At 33.3% G+C, this 24853-nt stretch overlaps 1 protein-coding gene across 2 annotated transcripts; it reads left to right on the forward strand.

Annotated features, from left to right (window-relative positions):
- Window positions 1-15520: 15520 nt before the first annotated feature.
- On the forward strand, window positions 15521-19291 carry LOC107909675 (ADP-ribosylation factor 2-B). Of its 2 annotated transcripts, none has more exons than XM_016837294.2 (7): window positions 15521-15727; window positions 16190-16360; window positions 17175-17245; window positions 17407-17526; window positions 18223-18341; window positions 18426-18507; window positions 19049-19291. In XM_016837294.2, the coding sequence occupies exons 2-7, from the start codon at window positions 16213-16215 to the stop codon at window positions 19052-19054; spliced, it is 546 nt and encodes a 181-aa protein (XP_016692783.1). In that variant the 5' UTR covers window positions 15521-15727; window positions 16190-16212; the 3' UTR covers window positions 19055-19291. The 2 variants fall into 2 exon arrangements, with proteins under 2 accessions (XP_016692783.1, XP_016692784.1); XM_016837295.2 differs by having other exon boundaries at window positions 15522-15727; window positions 16200-16360.
- Window positions 19292-24853: the final 5562 nt, after the last annotated feature.

Here is a 24853-nt window from a genome sequence, read left to right on the forward strand (position 1 = left end):
TTAATCAGACAAAGCGAATTCCCACCAACTTAATCATCGTGCAATAATTGAAGCACTTCCTTCGGTGGCTCCATGTAAATATGATTTCTCAAAAGTCCTGAGAACATCATTTTTTTCAGTCCATTCGCAATCTTATTCTCTTCTCTAAACACATGTCTAACGTAGACCATCCATGAACGTGTAAGAAAGTCCTTGATGGAACGCCCCACGATTGAAAGAAGTTTCTCATTTTCATTCTCTTGGATCACTTCGATAGCTTCAATGCTATCAATCTCAACTATCACCCTCTCTAAACCTAGACCCCATGCTAGTTGGAGCCCCTCAAAAGCACCCTAGAGTTCTGCCAAAACCACAGAACAACAACCAATATTTTTAGAGAAATCGACGACCCAAACGCCTTGATGATCTCGTATTAAACCTCCTACCACAGCAATCCCAGACAATTGGAAAACTACACCATCAGTATTCACTTTGAGCCAACCACCATCTGGTAGAGTCCATCTTGTTAAACTTCGAGAGATCGCATTAATGTGGCTCAAAGGAATCTCCTTTCTCTTAACTGCGTGTAAAAAACTTCCTCTTATTCATCGACTTTCTCCAATATGTTCATGCTTTCAACAAATTCAGTGTTGAAGACATAATTATTCTTTCTTGAAACAGCCCGTTTTCAGTGAAATCGGAACAGTGGTTTCGGGACCACAAATTTGAGGTCAAAAGAAAATTTATTTTAATATTATTTTATGGTCTATGGTATGTTAGGAATGTCGTATGAAAATCTCATTAAGAGATTTTACCGATTACATGTCTAATTGGTTAAAAAGACTAAATTGCAAAACTTGTTAATTATGATAATTAAATGACTAAATGTCTTAACTAATAAATAAGGGAGGACTTAAAGGCATAAATATGCCTAAAGTTGAAGGATGAGGCTGCATAGCATGAGAAATTAATAAAATAAAAGCAATTAATGGAAAAATAGTAAATAAATTGAAATTAAAATAAACAAAATGGGATTAATTGAATTTTAAACATTTCATCATCAAACATTCGGCCAAAGCAACCATAGGAGAAAGGGTTTAAGCTAGTTCTTCATATTTTTGCTTCATATGAGTTCAATTCTTGACTGTTTCTTGTAATTTTTATGTTTGAGATTGTTATAATTAGGTCCAATTAACATTTACCTTAGTTTTTGATTTTATTGAAAATTTTAGAAGTTACCATTAATGAGTTTATATGATTTTAGTTATTAGATGATGAATTTGAGATGTTGATGGGTATTAAAAAGTATTTTATTAAAGAATTTTGATGAAATCATGATTTAGGGAATAAATTGAAAAGATGTTGAATTTATGGAAAATTCTGAATTTTATGAAATTCATGGGCTGTTATTAATATATATGAAAATTTACTAGGCTTGGAATAAGGATTAAATTGCATAAATTTCATTTTTCGAGCCTAGGGACGAAATCATAATTAAATAAAAGTATAGGGGAAAAATGATAATTTTGCCTAAGATGTGAATTAGATTGAATTGGGTATGAATTGTATTAAATTAATGATAAATTCATTCATATAGATCCGGATAGACCAAATACGGAGTTAGATCGAGGAAAAGAAAAAGTGTCGGATTAGTAGATTTTGCATACACGAACATTGTCGAGGTAAGTTCGTGTAACTAAATTGTATATTTCTATGTTTGAATTGAATGTTGTGTATGCAATTGTATTATTGTCATGTATATGAAATTAATCACATATTCAACGATGACCGACAAGTATTAAGTCACGTTTGAATAAATGAAATTCGATGGATACAGGGTTCCCGAATTGGTTGTGATCCTGCATGTGTTACGAACACACCACAGCTCGAAAGAGCGTCTCGTTATTAGCTCTCATGAGCTTCTCGTTATATGGTTCTTGCGAGCTTCCCATTAATAGCTCTTCGGAGCATCTCGATTGGTTGTGATCTTACATGTGTTGTGGACACACCGTAGTTCTTATGAGCGACCCGATATATGGCTTTTCGGAGCTTCCCGATTAAAGGCTCTTTCATGAGCTTCCCAAATAATTGGCTCTCTAGAGCTTCCCGATATTGGCTCTCTAGAGCTTCCCGACATTGGCTCACTTGAACTTCCCGATTATGGCTCTTATAAGCTTCCCGTTATACAGCTCGAATGAGCTTCCTGTTACATGGCTCACATGAGCTTCCCGATTAATGGCTCTCTTGAGCTACCTGTTTATGTGCTCGTATAAGCATACCCGAATATGAATTGACGGATTATAGTTTTGTACACTTTGTGTGTACTACTCGTGTATCCATCGATATTTAAATGATTCAACAAGCAAAGTTATGATATGTGACAATCTGAGTTCAAGACGAATTGTTACGAAAATATACTTGAAATACATGGATTTAATTGTACTTATTACAAGGATACATTATTTGGAAAGTGTATGAATTTGGAAATTTGATTATTTGTGAGCTCATACATGTTTCTTGATATTTATATGAAATACATGACTAACGTGATTGTTGAGGATATGTGTTTAGGCTTTTGGCCAAGTTGTTTGGAATATGTTTTGTATGCTTTCCTTATATGTGAAATAATAGTAAGTTAAATTACATGTTATACGAACTTACTAAGCATTAAATGCTTACTCTGTTTTATTTCCTCTATTTTATAGTACTTCGGAAGCTCGTTGGATTGGAAGTTTGGCGGAGATATCTCACACTATCTATCAACTCAGTTTGGTATATGTAACATACTAAATTTTGGGTTATAATGGCATGTATAGGATAAATTTTGCCAATAATGGTGTGTATGTGTTTGGTTGTGACTAGCCATTGGAATGGCTTGTGTTGGACATATTTTGATTGTATATAAAAGTTTATATATGTTTGATGTGTGTTTGAAATGGATGAAAGATGGAAATCATAGGTATATTAATGATTGGTTTGAATTGGGAAATTTAGTACAAGGATGTATATATATGTATTAGGTTATTTTGGTAAGTTTGGACACTTGGTCATATGTATTGACAAGTCATGCATAAGACTTGATTTTGGCTTGATTTGAAGGACTTGTATTTGCTTATGAATGTGTTTAAGTGTTGATGTAGGTGGAATACAAGTTGGGTGAGAAATGTGACTAGGAAAATAGCCTATTTTCATCCACACGGGAAGAGACACGGATGTGTGTCTCAGCCGTGTGTGACACAAGGCCTATCATATGAGTGTGTGATTTGGCCATGTGTCTCCTGCATCTTAAAAATTGAGAAACAAAATGCTCAAAATTATCCACACGGCTTAGCACACGGGCGTGTGGCTTGGCCGTGTGACCCTTGCACCTAATTAATGCAAGTTAGGATGCTCACACGGCCTAGCACACGGGTGTGTGGCTTGGCCGTGTGACCTAAGTAAGTGAGCACACACTAAATTGGACACGGGCTGAGACACGGCTATGTGCCCGTATTTCGAATGCCCACACGGCCTAGGACACGGGCGTGTCTCTTGACCGTGTGAGCCACACGGCCTGGCCACACGGGCGTGTGTCTCCTCCACCTTGGAAAAATTTTGATATATTGCGAAAAATTCTCTGAGTTCCCGGTTTAGTCTCAACTTATTTCTAATGCATAATTTAGGACTTGAGGGCTCATAAAAGGGACATTATGATTGTATATGATTATTTTCTGATATGATTGTTAAATGATATGAAAATGTCTGTAATTGATCTGTATATTTTGGTAATGCTCTGTAACCCTGTTCCGACGACGGATATGGGTTAGGGGTGTTACATTTCTAGCCCAAAGTTGTCAACAGATAATGCCAAAAAGACCTGGCCTATAACACCCCTAACCCGTATCTGTCACCGGATTAGGATTACGAAGTATTACCGTACAAACGGAACATTTAAACATAAATTTCATACACAATCATAAACATATCATAAGCCAATCATACATACACATTCCGTCTCTAATTCGAGCCCTTAAGGCCTTAAAAATACTTTAGAAACAAATCGAGACTAAATTGAAAATGTTTGGAAAGTTTAAAAAAAGTTACAACAATTTGGAAACAAGGGTCACACAATCGTGTGGCCAGGCCATGTAACCTTCGAACTAGGGACTGGACACACAGTCGTGACCCAACCTATGTCCACACCCGTGTAACTCTCTGAGTAAGGTCACACGGCCGTATGCCAGACCATGTAACTCTCTGAGTTGCCCCACATGCTCGTGTACCAGACCGTGTAACTTACCAACTTGCATACAAAGGAACTCACAAATGACACAAGGCCGTGTCGCTAAGCTGTGTGCCACACACGGCTGAGTCGCATGCCCGTGTCTCAAGCTGTGTGGCCCTAAAATTCACCTAAAATCAAACCATTTCAAGAGTCCTAAATCAACGAACCAATATGTCATTCAAGGCACCTCAAAAGAAATCATCAAAACTTACATAAACATGCCAACTTTACCTAATTTCAAACATCAATATCTAGTTCAATACTTTCCAAAACAATTCATAACTTGACCATAATCATACCTAGTCAAAACATACCATATGAACCATTCAAAATATGCAACATAAGATAGCCTCAATGCCACAAACTAGCAAGGTATCAAATGTACTAACAAAGTTAACTTACACAACTTACACATACCAAATCATCAACTAAACATTCAATTAAAAACCATTACAACTCCACCTATACATGTCATTATAACCTTGGCCAAAACATTCAAAAACTACCGATATTTATGCTGGATAGTGTGATAAATCTTTGACGAGCTTTCAAATTGATCGAGCTTTTGACAATCTATAAAACATAAGAAAAAAACCATGTAAGCAATTAATGTTTAGTAAGCTTGTATTGTAACACCCCTTAACCCCGAACCGTTGCCGGAACAGAATTACGAGGCATTACCGGACGTATCGAACGATTTACAACAATTCTTAAATAAATAACCAATATATTAAAATAATTCATAAAATTTATTAGTTTGTTTACCAAATGACTTCATTTTTTTTATAAAAATTTCGGCAGCATTTCTGCTTATTTTTACATAAAACCCCCTGCAAATTAAAACCATACAGTTTCCAAATATCACCAATTCAACCAATTCATTTCACATTCACATTTTCTATTCTAAATACTTCTAATCAAACTCAATCTACACAATATCAATTTAAAATTTAACAATGTACTAATTAGATAAAATAGATAGACTTCTTTCATTAAAATCCATAAACTTTTAATACTAACATTTTTAACCATTATATATTAAAACATAATAACCTTTATACACAATCTATGTACATGCCACCTTTACCAAAGGAAAAATACATCACCAAGTTTTGCCGAAGCCGGGATTAATCTGGATGCTGAACCGGGACCTTTGACTTCTATCGATCTGCGCACGGAAACAACCGTACGCTGAGTAATTCATACTCAGTGGTATTACCATAATTCAAATTATAACAATAATGTACATGTAATGCATAAATCGTAAATACAATTTAAATTCAAATTCCACATTTCAATAATATCAAATCATCAACTAATATCACACATCCACAATTTAAATTTAAACATTTCATGAACCTTAGGTTCATTTCTCAAACTCATTTCACATTTCAATTCACAATTCAACTTTTTCATTTCATTTCAGTAGCTCGTTCGATCAACTCGTTCGGTTTATCATTTCATTAATTACCCTATTAACGAAACTCGGACCTTGGCGGATACACGGATCCAACCAAACACACCAGTATGGCACCCAGTGCCTCATCGGATAGTTCGAAGCAATAATTGACACCCAGTGTCTCATCGGCAAAGCCGAAGAAAGTTGGTACCCAGTACCTCATCGAATCTATCCGAAGAAATATAGTGACACCCAGTGTCTCATCGACTCGAGGTCGAAGTATCCCTGAACTCTTCCAATCCTATGGCATGCCAACTATATCCGACTCAGCCCGACTAGTTAATAGGGTATTTAAATCACATATATTTTCAATTCAATCACAATTTCTCACACTTTCAATTGAATCATTTTTCCACCTTCAATCAATAATTATTTCACAAATTCACACATTTTCACAACTCAATACATTTCCATACAATTTAATACCATTCACAATTCGATTCAAATTCATTTCCCGCTTTCAATCAACAAACAATTCAAATATTAATTCATATAAACTATTCAATTTAATTCCCACTCATAATAATAATAATAATACTAATAATAAATTAATACTAATATTAATACTTACCTCACATTTCATTTACTAGACACATAAATTAAAATTTAGCATTTAATAATAAATAACTTGAATTATAGTAATACAAACTGTTATTCTCCCGTTTTAGTCATCGATAACTTTCTCCTTTCCTTTTGACGATGATGCCTCAGGTTCTTTGTTAGCTACGAAAATAATAATAATTTGTAATATTAATTACAGCACTAATTATAATAAATAATTGAATTTCTATTCAATTTCTTCCTAATTGTCAATTTAATCCTAACTAAATTCACTTACTTTCCTAATTCAATTCACACTCTATTTCTATTCAAATTTCATCCAAACTAAAATTTAACTATAAAAATTTCAGCATATTTTGCTAATTTCGAATTTCTCTAAATTTAGTCCCTAAAACATAAAACTTATAGTTTCTTTTACAATTTAATCTCTTTTTCAATTCTAACTTAAAATTCATTCAATTTAATCCCTAATTCATCTCTTTTGTTCAACATAAACTATACTTGAAAACCTATGAACTTACAAAATATCAACTTAATTCCATCAAAACTTTATTTTAAAGCTTTTAAAACATTAGAATTAAGAGAAAAGGGCTAATTTAACTTACCAATTTAAATTTCAAGCTTCAAAAACCCTATTTTCCCCTTTTTCTTCTTTTTCTTCTTTCTCCCCTGTTTCTCCCCTGTTTCGTCTCTTCTATTTTGTTTCTTTCCTTTCTTTTGCTTTGTTTTTATTTCTTTTTATTTCATTTACTTTATATTATATTAATTAATTATAAGTATTACAAATGTATGTATTTTATTAGTACTCTTGCATTAATTCATCACCATACACTTGTTTCAATCTAACTAATTTATCAAATAAAAATCTCATAATATTCTTATTTAATTAACAATTATCTTTTACTTAATTTTCAAGTAAATAAATAAATGTAATACACTTGTATTTTATTTTTACCATACACTTGGCAAAATCATAATTCATTACCCAAAAATCTTATACTAATTATTTAATTATTAAATATCTTTTAATTTAATAATAATTAATAACTAATAATAAATAATAAATATCTTATACTAATTAATAAGCAAATTAAATCTATAAACTAAAAATATATACATACTTTAATTACACATGTATTACTTTATCATGTCTTTATTTTAATTTATTTAATAATAATAGTAATAATATATTTAATATTTTATAATTAATTGTCATAAAAATCTAAGATTTTTATGCACATTTGCCGCCTCATGTAATAAAATAGGCTTAATTACCTATTTGGTCCCTTATGATTTCTTTTAATCTATAATTATGCTTTCACTCTTTATTCAATTTAATCCTTCTTACTAATTACTCATAATTAAACTAAATTCACCTATCCAAAACCTATTTAAACACACAACTAGCCTCGTAAATATTTCTAATAATTATTTTCGAACTCAAATTACTAAGACGGATGCCCGATATTATACTTTTCCGATGCCCGTGAATTTTGGGCCATTACATGTATACCATAAATACAACTTACCATTTCATTTGCATAATGTATATAGCATAAGTGTAATACCAACTAAGCCATAACCTTGGCATAATGCCTATTCAACATCATCAAATACACAAGTTAGTGCATTTTTACATGGTTCAAATGAATTCATCCATAACAAGTAATTTTACACATGTATTCACATAATTTAGATCACTATTCCTTTTCATAGGTTCATGATACATTTCATTTGAACACGTACCATTTTATTTGAACAATTACATTGGATACTCATGAAAGCTCACACGAAGTGTGTCTTTACATAACTATAACATTTCCTTTACATCATTACTCACACGAGCTGTGAAATGGGCCTACTCACACGAGATGTGGGTTAGAACGTAAGCTGCAAAATACTGCTCACACAATCTGTGGAGTATCTGCAACAAATACAAGACCTCAGCCATCAATAGGACATTCAAAACCAGCACCCAAAACATGAAATCCCTAATGACATGTCATTTGTATCCTACGAATTTTTAAGGTTCAACCGGGACTCAACATTCATCAATTCATCATAGCATCAATACGATTATACATCAATCCATTTACATTAAAAATAACATAGTAACATTCAAATTAAACAACGCTAAAATGATAACCATTTATACAAACTTACCTCGACGACTAGGAGCGTAGAAACGAAGTCAAACTAATGTGAGGCTTATGCTTTTGCCCGATCTAAATCCGTACATGGTTTATCTTGATCTAAATGAATAATTATATTCCATTAAGTACTTCAATTAACCTCGAACATTCAATTCAATCCATAATTCATATTTATGCTTAATTACCATTTTACCCTTAATATTTTAACTTTTTACAATTTAGTCCTTAATCTTATAACTTAAAATATAACCATTTTAATCCCTCTCATAGGCTAATTGAATTCTTTAGGGACCTAAAACAACCCAAATAAATCATCATTTTATAAATTTAACATGAACTTTTACTATTTTTACAAATCAATCCCTAAATGTAAATTTCATCAAAAATCACTTTACAAAACTTTTTATTTCACAAAAAAGTTCATAATCTATCATTTAACATCAAGAATCATTCAAAAACATTCATGGCATAACCCTCAATATTTAACAGTTTTACAAATTAACCCCTAGGCTAGCTAGATTAAGCTAAACCGACCTTAAAAATATAAAAATCATTAAAAACGAGAAAAAAATACATACCATGCACTCAATGTTAGCTTGACTGAATATCCCTCTTTCTATAATGGTGTTTTAGGTTTTCAATTTAGCAAAAGATGAAGATGACAATATTTTGCACATATTTTGTTACTTAGTTTTATTTTTAATTACCAAATAATTAAATTAACCTTCTAAAACCATTAAATTTTCAATAAAATCATGCCATGCATATCCACTAACTCATTAAATAGTCTAATTACCATTTAAGCCCTTTAATTTAAGATTCCATAGCTATTTGACTCTTTTAGCTATTAGAACTGAACTTTTACCTTTTTTAGGATTTAGTCCTTTTCATTTAATTAACTATGTAAACATCAAAATTTCTTAATGAAATTTTAATTTGAACTTACCATAATTCCATAGGCATTTAAATAATAATAAAATAATAATTTACTCAGCGGATTTGTGGTCCTAAAATACTGTTCTGATGTCACTGGAAATAAGCTGTTACATGACCACTCATTAAGCTCACTAGCAAAATAATCAAGAGCCGACGGGTTCTCTATCTCGTCTTAATCACTGAAAACCATGTTGCCACAGCTGAGGTGTAAAACCTCAGTACATGGTCAATACTTTCCGACATGCCTTCACGCACACTCCAACTTGCATCTGTCATAAAGTGACGCTTCACACGGTTTACATTAGTTAGTACACTATAGAGATAAGCTAGCCACACAAACACCCGAACCTTTTGAGGGGCCAGAATATGCCAAATCTAATGCCGTATTTTTCCATTCCTAACCATATCTAACCCACAAGAAGATGCATAAGTAGAACAAATTTTAAACTCGCCCTTATTCTCATGAGCCCACCCTACAAAATCATCCACATCCTACGCTAATGGGGGCTTATAAGCAAAAATGCATAAAATAGCTGGGTTTTGTAACACTAACCTCAAGACAGGCCAATTTCAATCCCCACTCAGCGTAACCATCTCCTTCAAAGGCACATGTTCCTTAAGTATGCATTCAGGTGTAGTACAACTGTCAATTAGAGAACCCCAACCCTTGACCCAGTTATCTCTCCAAAAATCGACATTCACTCCATTCCTAACATTCCATATGACACTATCCCTTACCCTACTCCAAATGTTGCAACCCTTCCACAATCGAGAAGCATTACCCATATGTAAAGTAAAAGGTAATTTACCCTTCCATTTATATTTAGCTCTAAGAATTTGAACCCAAAGCTGATCAGGTTTCTTGATAAGATTAAACCCAATCTTCACGAGAAAAGCATTGTTAAAATTGTCAAACTTCTTAAACCAAGTCCACCAGACTTCATTTCTTTACACAGATTGTCCCATTTGACTAGATGTAGTCTTCTCTTCTTTTTCATAGTCCCCCAAAAAAAATTACGAATAATCTTATCCATTTCATGGCACACTCCTTTCGGGATCACTACCAATTGTAATGCATAAATAGGAATGGCTGCTAGAACTACTTTAGCTAAAGTAGTTCTCTCAATAATAGATAGTAATTTAGATTTCCATCTTACTAGTTTTTTCTTCATATTGTCAACTATATACTGAAAGGTGTCATTTGTAACTCTTTGATGCAAGAGCGGTACCTCAAGGTACTTACCTAGATTATCCACATAAGAAAAACCAAGTCCACAATTGATATTTGCTTTCAATTTATGGGTGGCGTTCTTCAAAAAAAAACATTTGAGTTTTCTATGTATTAACTCAATGTCCAGAAGCGGCACAAAATTTCCCCATAATCATTTTCGTAATATTTATTTGGTCAACTGATGCAATCTTTATTTGGTCAATTGATGCCTCACTAAATAACACCAAATCATCAACAAAAAATAGATGAGAAATACTAGGACTATCCCTAGACAGCTTTATATGCTTCCACTTCCCATTTAGAGCTTCAACATTAATTATTTGGGCCAAAGGTTCCATACACAAAAAAAAAGATGTAGGGTGAAATTAGGTCTCCTTGCCTAATACCTCTGGACGGTTTAATCACCTCAAAGAGGTTCCCATTCCATAACACTTGCAATGTCGAAGAGTTAATATAATACATAATGATATGTTGGAGATTACTTGGAATAGTGATATCAGCTAATGTTTCATCAATAAACCTCCAGTCCAACCTATCATACGCTTTCTCCAGGTCGATCTTCATAGCCGTCCACCTTTTCTTACCAACTTTCCTACCCATTGAGTGAATGATCTCTTAAGCAACAATAATGTTATACTTCTACTAGAAACAAATCTTGATTGGTTTGGCAATACCCATTTTTGCATTAACGACTTCAATCTATTAACAATGGTTTTTATTATAATTTTGTACAATACCGTATAGAGACTAATAGGATGAAATTGGGATAAGCTCTTAGGGTTCTCCACTTCCAGGATCAAAAAAAGTAAAGTACGATTGATCTAATCTTCAAAATTGCTCCCACTCCAAATATTCTTCACAAAATCACAAACACTTCATCCAATTACATCCCATTTCTTTTGATAAAAGGTTGCATGGATCCCATCAACTCCAGGAGCTTTCAAATGATCCATGTCAAAAACAACCTTATTAAATTCCTCAGACATGATGCTAGCCTACAAAGAATTGAACTCAACCTTATTCATCTTATAAAATAAACCTTTCTCCAATGAGTTCATGTTCGAGCTTATTTCTTTTGAAAATAGAGCTTTATAAAATTCAGTATCCATTTGTTGTAACACCTCCGGGTCATCACACCAACTGTCATCACTCAACTTTAGCATGGTAATCAAATTAGACCTCCTTTTTAGAGTAGTGCTAACATGAAAAAATTTTGTATTTCGGTCACCCTCATAAGCCTATTTACACTAGGATTTTTGTTGCCAAAGACTCGCTTCCTGAATAAAGACTTCCTCTAGCTTAGATCTAAGGTCTTTCTCCAAACTACTAAGGAAATCAAATGTATGGATGTCAAGTCTCTCCTCAATCCCCTTAAGCCTGACCATAAGCACCCTCTTCATATTCTCAATGTTGTCAAAAGAGTTCTTGTTCCACTCCTTGACTTTAGAGCAAAATTTCTCAATATTAGTCACCGCTCCCTCTTTTAATGACCAAGATTCATTCAAAATCTAATCAAATTGGGCATGATCAAGCCAAGCCACAATGAACCTAAATGGTCTAGTCGACTTATGAAGAGACTGGGCTCTAGTGGAGATGCATATCAGCCTGTGATTTAGCCCCACATGTTGCAAATGAGACACTAAGGACTTAAAAAAGGAGACCAACCACTCTCTATTACAAATAAATCGGTCCAGGCGTTGGAAAAGAAAGCCTCTGCTCCAAGCAAATGATGGCCCTTTAAATCCCATATCAATAAGCCTATATTCAAAGATAAAATCCTGGAATAAAACATCAACACCCAAATGCGACCCTGCATGTAACACCTCACACCAATCTCCATCACCAGATTAGGGTTACGGGATGCTACAACACATAACAGAACAAAATAATGCAATATTAATTCATATTTCTCTAAACGATAATCATTCAACAATCATTTAATCAAAAACATGTTATTCATACATTATCGGAGTTAAAACGAGCTTAAAACCATTTATGAATTAGATTTAAACATAAATAAGGACCTATTCATAAGGTTTTAAAACTAAGGATAAGGTATCGATATTGAATAAAGAAGTATCGATATTTTCTAACAAGTATCTGTACGAAAAACATTATTGATATCATTTTGGCATTATGCCAATTTGAGGCATCGATAACATTTATCAATGTATCGATAAAAAGTTATAGAGTATCGAATTCTAAATAAAACTATCGATACCAAATTTGTATTCTGTAAATTTAAAAATTGTTCATTTGATATAGTATCGATACTCTAGGTTCTAGGTATCAATACTTTTTAACAATTAGTGAAAAATTACAAATCGAAAATTCATTTCAAGCCAAGTCTAGATCTTAGTTCCATACAACATCATCTATAAGTTAATCAAACTTGAACGTGGTATATTTCAACCTAAATGTACCTAACCAATATGCCATAAAGCACCATTACATACAATAATCAAATCCAACATCCAAGGTCATTTTCTAACCACTTCAAGCTTAACAAACAAAGTCATATAAAATGACAATATGCTAGAACACAATCATAAATTACACTCTTTGTCAAAGCATATGTACCACATATTAGCTATCAAAAGAAGCTAAACATATATATATATATCAATTCATAGCATCCAAAACAACTCCAACCAAAGTATTACCTATTCAAATATTACATATCACATTTATTCCATCTATATGCATTTCATTCCATCATATATATATTCCATCACATATCAAGCAAATATCACATTCAAATATTTAAACCAAGCTATGATCAACCACATTATTTTCCACAAACACTCAACTTATATACAAGCACAAAATATGTCACTTATAAACAAATACAAGATACTCCTATTACATGCCACATATCCCAAATTAAATATTCTCAAAGTCTATCGAAAGATAGCTGGATAGTGTGATCTTCAAGTTGATCCGATCGCTCGGTTCCACAAGATGAAATCTACAATGAAACAAGAACACGACTCGAGTAAGCTTCAATAGAGCTTAGTAAGTTCATAGGTCGAAAACGACATAACATACCCTCTGTTCATAGTTTAAATAACAAAAATAGTTAACTAACCTTAACACTGTTATTTAATATCATTCAATAGGTGAGTTCCATATATATATGAGTCATATAGTCATTCCAACTATACAAGATCATTTAATATCAAATCACGATATAATATTGGAAATCATGAAAACATCATAATCAAACATCAAGTGTATATCATCATCATGTCTTTTAACCATTAAAGTTCAGCCGGTGAACTATATAAATAAATACGGGATACACGGTTATCCACCCAAAACACATCATAATACTCAACTGAGCTAATCCAACCAAGAACACCCCTGGGTACTAAGTGCCTAGCTCGTAGGCTAACATCCCTCCAAAAACACGTTGGGGCACCAAGTGCCAATCTCGTAGGCTTTACATCCGCCCCTAAAAACACGCTAGGATCATTATACATATAACTCAAATAAAAATGCTAAAACTTGGGCCCAACCCGGTCTGCTCGTATTAATTTTTTATATTATTTTTTATAATTTCCCAACAAATTGAAAATAAATTTTAAAAAATATGTAGACTTAAATAACACTAAGATAAATACAACTTAATAAGCAAATGCCTCTAAAATAATAACAAAATTAATAAATGTCTTTAAAATAATAACAAAATTAACAATAAAATAAATTTTATACAATATCCAAACAATAACAATAAAATAGTAACATAATAGTAAAATGGTAGCAAAATAGGGAGAAAACAACAAGAAAATAACATTCAAAAACAAAAAAAAAGAAGATTTTTTTGTCTTTTAGTGAATTCGGGCCAGCAGGGGCTGAGCCCGTACCAAAAATAAATTACTTGAGGCCAGGCCCATTTTTTAAACGGACCTTATTTTTTTGTTCAAGCCCATTTTTCAGGCCTATATTTTTGTCCAAACTCTCATACATTTCAGGCGGGCCTTCGGGCCAGGCCGGGTGGCCCGACCCATGATCAGATCTACTCCACAAGGATAGAGAGTGTAATAAGTTTCATATTTATTTATATATTTAATTTTTGTATTTTTTTACTATACCTATAGGATATTTTTGTCATATCTTAAATTCACTTGTAGAGTCTAAAAGCCTCAACAATCGGTGTATGAGATAATTTTTTAAGGTAATTATTTGATATGCAAATGGTGAAAAATTATATCTTTATAAGCAAGAGTTAAATTATTTTTTTGGTATACAATTATTCAAACTAATGGTATTATTCAAACTAATGGTAATCTTAAAGAAGATGAACATTCGACTAATAGGTTACAATTTGGGTTCAACATGGTTAAGATTTTCTCACATGTCTCGTTTATTTATTTTTAAAATTTTAAATATAATTTCAAGTCACATGATGAAATCTAGACCTTGCTTATGAATTTAAAAATTTCAAATGTACGAAATAATTAAAGTTAAAATATGTCATAAGTCTCCTTGCTCTTCATAAATTTAGAATTTATTTCTTCAACTGTTCATATTCCAAAATTCAGATCTAACAACTTTGTTAAAATTATTTTGTTAAATTTAGGTTCATTATATTTTTATTTTTTTAGTTGCATTGCTATTAAGTAAATATTTTTTTTATTTCAAAAAATATCACACTAATAAATTTAAGGAAGTTAATAATTGGATCTGATTTTTAAAATTAAAAAATAAAAGGACTAAATTCTTAAAAATAAAAATATTAAAACTAAATTTCAAAATTTTAAGGAGTAGATGTATTTATGATATATTTTAACCGATACTAAAATATGGTAGGCCGGAATCGCAATTGGCAATGCAAGTATATTGTAAACAGCAGTGACGTGCCGCTGATTGATTGGAGAAAAGGCGAAATTACACGCGGCAATTTTTATTTCAATAAAATAATCGGGAAAAGTATCTGGTCCGGCTCACGGTGCAGCCGAGGACCGGTTCTTGGCATCCTTTTCCATTCCATTTTAAACCATCCAAATATGCTTTTCTATTCCATAATTAACTTTGGTCTCAATCTAAGCTCTCGTTTCTCAAATTTCTCTCTCATTCGCTTTTCTTCCGTTTGGCTCAAATTCAAAATTCTCTCGCGGATCCCTCTGCGATTATCTCCAAAGGTAAATATAATACTAAAATAATATCAATAATTCAAATCTCAGTTTTGATTTTTGGTTTTCGATCTCGGAAGCGATGAATGTAAGAAACCATTTCACTGCACTTCACAGGATTTTCTCACTTTGATCTTGTTGTGAGGCTTTGAGTTCATTATCGTTTTGATTTCGTTTGGTTAAGAACTAACCGTGGCTTGAATTCCTTACTTATTACGTTCATTTCATGGCTTGCGTGTGGAATTATGAGGAGTTTTTTCTTTCCTTTCTGATCTGGAGATTTCTGTGATGAATTATTCTAGATCTCTTGTTTTTCTTTGTTTGTATACTTGAACCTTTTTTTTAACTCTTGATGAGGTTTCATGGCATTGATTTTCGTAACTCTACATCCAGATCTATTTGATTTGTTGAAATTCAGTTGTTATTTTTTGTGTAGTTGGAAAATGATCTGTGAATTTGCATTATATTTAGGGATCAACAGGTAGAGAAGATAAATGGGGCTGTCATTCGCTAAGCTTTTCAGCCGGCTTTTTGCCAAGAAGGAGATGCGAATTTTGATGGTGGGCCTTGATGCAGCCGGTAAGACTACCATTTTGTACAAGCTCAAGCTTGGAGAGATTGTCACCACTATTCCCACCATCGGTAAGTGCTCATGTATATTAGCGCTATGTTAATTCTTCTGTTCTTATGATTGCTTGCCCCTCATTTAGAAAAAGTCTGTTGTCATGTGCTCCATGGCAGATATTAGTTTGCTAAGCATGTAACCATTCTGTCCTCTTTTTTGTTCTTTTTTTTTTCTCTTTTTCAGAATTTATAGTTATTGGCCCTCTAGAACTTATAGTTGATCCTCGAATGCTAGATTTCATTCTACGATTAGACCACTTGGCACATGCGCTTGTGATCCAACAGGATGCTCAACTCTGTTTATTCTACCATTACTGTTTTTATAAGCATGCTAATTAAAAAGGAAACATTTAGTAACCAAATGGAACCAAGTTAAGCATGATTTCTAGAGCCAAGGTGATGGAAAAACATGCAACACATGATGCATGGCCCAATCATTGTAAAAAGGAAGAGTTTGATCCTGGCTTTGCAAAATGGCATGAATGTATGCTTAACACAAACTTCTTGAAGTGCCCCATGTAATAGGCCTTTCTGTTTTTGGTTCAACAGCGGAGGTCTTACTTGGGTGTAATAACAAGAAAACAATAACTTATGTTTGACAAATCTCTATGGTTCCCATTCTGCTTTAAAAAGAATGACTTGGAAGAAATTCTCCATTTGATGGAGTCGAGCAAAAAAGGAATGAAACAATCCAAATGATTGTTCTAGAATGTTATAGTCTCAGGACCATAATGCTTATAATTCATATTGTGATTTTGTTTGGTATGTTAACTTTTTAATGTCTGTGATGCACTGATCCATGCTCATGATGTGTCATGTGTCTTTCATTCAGGATTTAATGTGGAAACTGTTGAATATAAGAACATCAGTTTCACTGTCTGGGATGTTGGTGGTCAGGACAAGGTATAAGTGTTTTACTTTGATGTTGAGCCTTGTTATTTCTGCAATACTTGAAATAACCATTTACTTTCTGACACTTTAATAGTTATTGGATCTTTACATATTCTGATATTAAGTAATGGCAAAACAATAATGTCTTTTCTCATTTATTGTTAACCATCCAGATTCGTCCTTTGTGGAGGCATTACTTCCAAAATACACAGGGTCTCATCTTCGTGGTTGACAGCAATGACAGAGACCGTGTTGTTGAGGCCAGGGATGAATTGCATAGAATGTTGAATGAGGTATGGCAGTTACTTCTAAGTGGATATCAACCTTTGATTTTATGGTCATTTTTTATGCATGTGTTTTATTGCCATTATAACTTATAATTGCCTTTTCAATGCTATTCACTGAGTACAAAATTAAGATTTAGTAGTCATATACGTGCTAAAGGGCACCCTATTTGCTCATGGCTTCTCTAGGTGGCCTAGATGCACACTCCCCTACACCCAAACCATTTCTTATCAACGATTATCTTTCTATAATCTGACCCGTGAACAATTGTATGAAAATACATCCAACATAAAATGGCATGATTCTTCCATGTTATTTGATCTGTTTATTTCAAAGAACACCATCACGACTATGTGCTATTGAGCAAATGTTGTGTTGAAAGATGTTGATTCAACAAACAATATAGTCTCTGAAACTACAATTTTAGAATCTAATGATTAAATTCAATGAAAATTATTTGCATAATTTATGCTACTGGTTTTGTTCCAAATATTTCTATTAACCAAAAGTAGTTCTTAAAGTTCTTGTTTGTTAAAATAATGATATTTTACATTCTTGATATCCACGTGGAGACCGAAATTATCAAATAAAAATGGATTGGTACTGAAATTTTGAAGGTAAACCTAGAAAGATGAGCTGAATCTCTGTTCTTGGTTTAGTTTTGCTGGGTTTCATGGTTACCAAGTTCATTGACTTGTTTTCAGGATGAACTGCGAGATGCTGTGTTGCTTGTATTTGCAAACAAGCAGGATCTTCCAAATGCAATGAATGCTGCTGAAATAACTGACAAGCTTGGCCTCCATTCCCTTCGACAGCGTCACTGGTAAGCTTACTACTGAGTTTTCGTGCTGCACTTTTCAATCTCATTCTTATTCATTACCACTGGTGTACCTTGGTTGTCTTTCAGGTATATCCAGAGTACATGTGCAACATCTGGTGAGGGGCTTTATGAGGGCCTAGATTGGCTTTCCAACAACATAGCTAACAAGGTAAGAATGGATACTAGCACAAGCATCTTTATGAGACAGTTTACGTAATCTATGCATCCCTCTAGGATAAGCACATAATAGCCAAACCAATCAATGTTTGTTATTTTGTACATTTTATGTTTCCTTTTCCAATGCCATGGATTGCTGCAAAGATTTTTGAGTGAAATATACATCCCTGGAATAAACTACACAGAATTCGACGTTTGAAGCTCAAGCTTGGTTCAAAATAAAAACCAAACTGCTCAAGTTTCCTTGATTAACATCTTTTAAGCTTGTTTACCTAGTGAAAAAAGAGTTTGATTCTCATACTCGACTTCAAACTTCATTATTTGTGCTTGAGCTTGAGTCAATTGAGATTTTTTAGTGTTAATTTAAACATTTTTAATTCAGCTCACGAGCACTTGAATTTGACTCAACAAGATGCAAGTCGAATTTAAGTTTTTTAAAGTCAAACGCAAATAGCTTAGCCAGCCCGCGTCCATTTACCCTAATTGAAAGTTCCCTTTCTCTTTTTTCTTATATTTGCACACGTGTTTTGCAGGCCTGAAGCTATTAAGAAGATTTTTGCAATGTGGGAAGTTCTGGAAGCAGGGGGGAGCATTATCTCGTCTTATTATTATTATTTTTCAATCATTCTCCTTTCCCCCTCATTTTTCATCTGAGACAGTCGGATTGTTGTTATGCCTTTATTTGCATTTTGTGATGATCATTAATTTAGTTGGGAACTTATGGCTAAATTGTAACTAAAAAACTGGCTGGTTGGATATATAATTCCTTTGGATAATTTTTCTTTGCGACTGATCTATTTCAGAGTTTTTTGGGTTTTATCCAGCAGCTTTGGTTGGATTTTGATATTTGGCAACACAGCAAGTCCCTATAATGGAGTGCTTCAGAAGCGTCTCCTAGGCCGCATGCTTAAATATCGCATAATCAAAATCACAAAACTGTTTTTTTTTTTTATTAAAGAAAACTCATTCATATGAAATAAGCTCACTTCTTAGTTGCACCAGATGGCCACGCCCCTGATCATATTAGGCCCTCGAAACTGCAGAATCAAAGGCCGGTTGTGATGCAGAGACCAAATAATATTAGGGGTGAATTACCCAGTTGGTGCATTCTTTGGTCACCCAAAAAGAATTTTTGCAATTTCTTCACGTCATTTAATTGTTAAATTTTTAATGAGAACGCCAATTTTAGAGTTTTGGGCTGGTTTTTGAGATATTTAGAAAAATATGCCGATTTTGGAAAGAGAGAAAAATGTGTTTTGATGGGCTCATTTTCTACTGATGTGACTAAAAGTATGGACACACTTTCCTGTCAACTCAGTTGAAAACGCAGAGCATACGAGGTCAACATGCCCACACATGGGGGAAACATTGAGGACAGAATCTCATTAACACATTTATTCATTCTTTTGATAGACAATTTGTTCATTTTTTTCATTGCTTCTCATTTTTTAGTAAATTGGGAATATTGATATATTATTAATGTAAAATATAGTAGAATACAATGTAAATATTTTTTTTTATTTTTTCGTAGACTGAAAAAAAAAGTATACATTATTGATATCAAATACATTGTGCATGGAAAAAAATTTAATACAATATAAATTAAAAGTTAACAAACTAGAGGATGATTTACATGAAAAAACTTTTTAAAAAATGTCATCAGGCTGAATGGGTGCTACAACCTGGTGGGTGTCAGTTGCGAGTAGGTTTTCTTCGTAGTTGGGGTTCCGGCTCCTCATATTCGCCATCTTCATCTTTATCTTCACCTCTACCTCCATCTTCATTTTCTTCTCATTCCTCCATGTTTGAATGCCATGTTGTTCCAAGATGCCATCGCATATCGTCCCTTCGAGTAATAGGTGCTTGCGAAAATGAACCACCTTGGCAAAATAATGACGTCGAGGGTGCTTGCAACACTACCGGTGGATAAGTGTATGATGTCGCATAACCTGGTTACAAACAAAATGTTAGAATTGTCGGTGATGGCGGATACATCTGTATTGTTGTAGACATTGTCGTTTAATATGGTGTTGGGGACGAAGGTGGTACAAAAAAAAATACCTGTAGAAGGTGTTGATGCAGGGCACAGTAGTTCATAGTGTGGTGCTTGTGTAAAAATAACAGGTGCAGAAGGTGTTGATGCAAGGTATGGTGGTGCACAGTGTGGTGTTTGTGTAAAAATAATGAGGTTAGTGAAAACACCAGAATAATATAAACCATATTGAACAAGAGGTGGTGCTGACATTGGTGCCTCATGTTGGGTTGGAGCTAATAATGACTCCACTAAAGTGGCATGTACTCCCGACTTAGGATTTATGTGGGGTTGTCTTGGCTTCCTACGACGGCGTTGCCTAGTACTTTCCTTCTCTGACAGTAGATAAGACTTGCTATGATGTCCAAACCATCTCATGTAGTTCGGAAAGGTCACCAATTCCGGTGTGAGAACAGGGTTGCGCATAAGTATGAAATCATACCTATGCTCCCAAATGTTGATATATTTCTCATGAAATTTCGCCCAATCTTCATTAGTCCTCCCCCGCAAGTCAACCTTGTGTAATTCTTCAAGGATCTAAGGTGATGGTGGGATAGTTTGCCTAAACCTAAACTAGTACATCACTCCGTCGGATTCGTGCATCTTCACCATCACAAAAACTATCAATGACACCTTCATGTGCCAAATATTGCGATTGACCAAAAATTTGGCCGAGATGCATTCCTGAATTTTTGGATCGGCGTATGACATCCAATCAAACTATAGTACGAAATTATAAATTTTGTTATCTACCTAATATTAAATTTCAAATCCTTACGTAAATATTCACTTGAAATCTAATATAAATTCTTTTGAAGTCTTATACTTAGAAAAATATGTATATTTCAATGTCCATATTTAACTAAGGATTCCTTAGAATTTATGTGAAATAACAGGGACAGATTACGTTTGAAACAATTTAATCACATAAACCTAAAGTTATGCAAGGTAATAGTGTTTTCTTAGTTTATTACGAACATTTAATTTATTTTGATTAGGATATAAATTAAGAATGCATCTTCCAATTAGTGTGTCCATTAACACCATCTGATTAAGATAAAACAACTAATTCTAATGCATTCAACCATATTTTAATGCATGAATAACATAAATGATTTTAATTGGAAGCATGAACGACTGAGGCACAGAACAACATAAAAATGAATCGAATGAATTTTATCAAATCATTTCAATTATTCTAGCTAAAACAAATTTAAGTCATCGTCATTAATGGAAAAACGATTGAAAAATTTGCAAACATGTTTGAATAACTAAGAAAAAATTAAAAGTAAAGGAAGAAAAAACTCTTTGATGAGTTCGGTGATTCCCCGAAGACTAATCGTGGTGACTTCCTCCAATTCTCAAGGTTGCTCCTTTGCAAATTGTCCTCAATGTGGCTAGCCAAAAGAGTTTTTTCTCAAGGAAAAGCTAGATAAAAAGAAGTGAGGAGATGGAATGCTTTTGGCGTAGAAGAAAAGAGAGAAAGATGATAAATGAAAGATGTATTCAAGGATTGATGGATGATATGAAAGGTGAATGGAATGGTCTATTTATACTTGAAGGAAAACTTTGCAGTTTGCTAAAAATAGCATGCACATCCCTTGATAATCTCCCTTGCATGGTCGATCATGAATTATGGAATGAGGGGTTGATGGTTACTTGATTTGTGATCGATTTTTCCTTGATTTATAGTATGGGGTTGGACGGCAATCAAGGCATTAGTTGGAGGTTGATTTGTGATTTTTTTCATATATGTAGGGATCTTCAATTCAATTATTCCAAAGCTAGTTTGGGTTGCTTTTCATGCCTTAACCTAATTGGGCTCTCGCCCCCTTATTGGATAGTTTTGGCAACCCAATTGAAAAGAATTTTAATTCTCTTCAGCAACCATCTTTAATCTGGGTCAAAGCAATATTTCTAAGCCCAATTCATCTTCTTTGTCGTCCAAAGTATTGGATAATCAACTCACTTATATGTTTCTTCAATTGCTCCCAACATTGAGTAAATTAATGGTCCATAGTACAACAATTTAACAAATAAATTATCATGTAGCATAATTCAATGAAATTACGTAAAATTAACACCTAATTATGTAAATTTACAAATTTTACTTAAATTATGCCCAATGTCTCAATATGAATCAAAATAACAAAATTAGTTATTCAAATGCTCGAGATTTGCATGAATTCTAATTAAAAAGGTATTATAAAAGTCTATATAATTTAGACTTATCAGGAACATCCATTTAACTTGAACTATATCCTTGGATGAATCGCCTGCATCGAGAGTCTGTAGTTCAACCATCGTATTCAGAACAAACTACCTCAACTTAGCTATCTATATTTGCAATTCCTAAGATTCGTCTCAATCATTGAACAATTCACTTATTGCCTTCAACTTTGCTTTCCATGAATTTCGATATGTGATGGAATATCTGAACTAGGGCTACATATCAACTATTAGTAATGATACTGAAATTGTCAGATTTTCTCTAACCAACGGGATTATTCATTTGCAAATAAGCTTGGAATCTATTTTGTGATGATCTTGCGTTAGTTGTGCAAGTATGAGGACTTTCATATTTTTAAATTTCCCAATTTTGTTTCTTTTTCATCAGTTCTACCTTGACCCTCCATTTATATCTTCGTTACCGCTTTGACACAAACCAACATATTTGGTCATGGTAGAAATTACGACTTTGTAATCCACCCATAATTTAAAGTTTTCTCCTTGAAAACTCCTATAGTGGCCTCCTTTATTGCCTTTAGCTTCGTTTTCTATGCCTTTCAATATGTGATGGAGCATTTGAATCGAGACTACATATCAACTATTAGTAATGATACTAAAATTTTTATATTCTCTTTGATTGACGGGATTATTAATTTGCAAATAAGCTTGGAATCTATTTTGTGATAATCTTGAGTTAGTTGTGCAAGTATAAGGACCTTCATATTTTCAAATTTCCTAATTTTGTTTCTTTTTCATCAATGCTACCTTGATCCTCCATTTATATCTTTGTTACTACTTTAACACTCACCAACATATTTGGTCATGGTAGAAATTGCAACTTTGTAATCCACCTCGAGTTTAAAGTTTTCTCCTTAAAGGCTCATATAGTGGCCTCATTTATTATAAATTACAAACCCACACATAAATCCTTAGGTTACGCTTTAAAATGCATCACGTGAACCGATAATATATTTATATATTCAGGAAATTCTATGGCATGCATTGCATTCAAGTTTATGTTAAGCATATGAGACGGAGGTTTGTACAGTGGAAGAACCGAATTGAGTCCACTTGACTGACCTCCAGTTTTAGTAGTATTCGGTTGGATGCCTTCATTAGAATCAGAAACACCTTCGTCTTCTTCACCATTTTCTACTTCTTGTGAAACATCATCTTCGTACGGATCACTAAATTCAGAATTATTTTCATCATTGTATGCAACATAACTGACACTTCTTCTGCATCAGGCTCAACAACATTTTTATTAAGGTCTAATGTTGAATTTTGAACGCCCCCAGATATAGATGGTTGTTGATAACTCTTGAAAAGAGTTATATTTTATGTCTTTAGACTTGATTAATTCGCTGTACTTAGGTAAGTTTAGTTGCATTTTAGGATTTTTCATTAGTGTTTTTATGAAATTGCATTAAAAAGGCTTAGACTGTACTTAAATATTATTACATGTTACTTCTAATTATTTGTGGGAAGGATTTTCTTGTTAAGTGGCATGTGCAAAATGAGGAAAAAAAGCAAATGAGCGAAGGTTTTTCGTGGCAAAAGGTTGGACAGCTTGCTAACACGAATATTGTGGCAATACCAGGAAGCGACCCAGTCAACACTTAATTGTTATCAGCCCTGTTGTATGTGTACTAGAAAAATAAACCTAAAATAGAGGAAAAAGATCATGGGATCATGGGTCTAATCTAAAAGAAGATGTATAAAACCCAACAAGAAAGAGGAAAGAGGAGAGAGACAATTAGAGAGAGAATTGGAAAAAAATCCTTTAACGAAAGTAGAGGATAACGATTGAGAACAAGGAAGAGTCAGAAAGGGAGAAGAAAAAGACAATCCCTCTAGGTAATCACAAGATATTACGTTGCCAGAGTTGTGGGCTGGATAGGCCAAAGCTATCTTCCCTAAGTTCTTCATTTTCTTTTTTATTTATTTTTTTGTGATCTTAATTGATGAAAATGATGTTGAATGATATTTTAAATTTGGATGTTATTGTCCAACCCATGAGTTAATCTCATATGGTTGGGATTGCTTGATGAAACATTCATTTCCTTTAATGGATAAA

This window comes from Gossypium hirsutum, chromosome D02 (genome assembly GCF_007990345.1).
Source record: "Gossypium hirsutum isolate 1008001.06 chromosome D02, Gossypium_hirsutum_v2.1, whole genome shotgun sequence".
Lineage (NCBI taxonomy): Eukaryota > Viridiplantae > Streptophyta > Magnoliopsida > Malvales > Malvaceae > Gossypium > Gossypium hirsutum.

Bases quoted from the DNA above. Each gene is read 5' to 3' on its own strand.
- LOC107909675 (XM_016837294.2), top strand. From the start codon at position 16,213: ATGGGGCTGTCATTCGCTAAGCTTTTCAGCCGGCTTTTTGCCAAGAAG. The intron at 16,361-17,174 runs GTAAGTGCTCAT...TCTTTCATTCAG, and splicing joins CACCACTATTCCCACCATCG to GATTTAATGTGGAAACTGTT. The intron at 18,342-18,425 runs GTAAGCTTACTA...GTTGTCTTTCAG, and splicing joins TCCCTTCGACAGCGTCACTG to GTATATCCAGAGTACATGTG.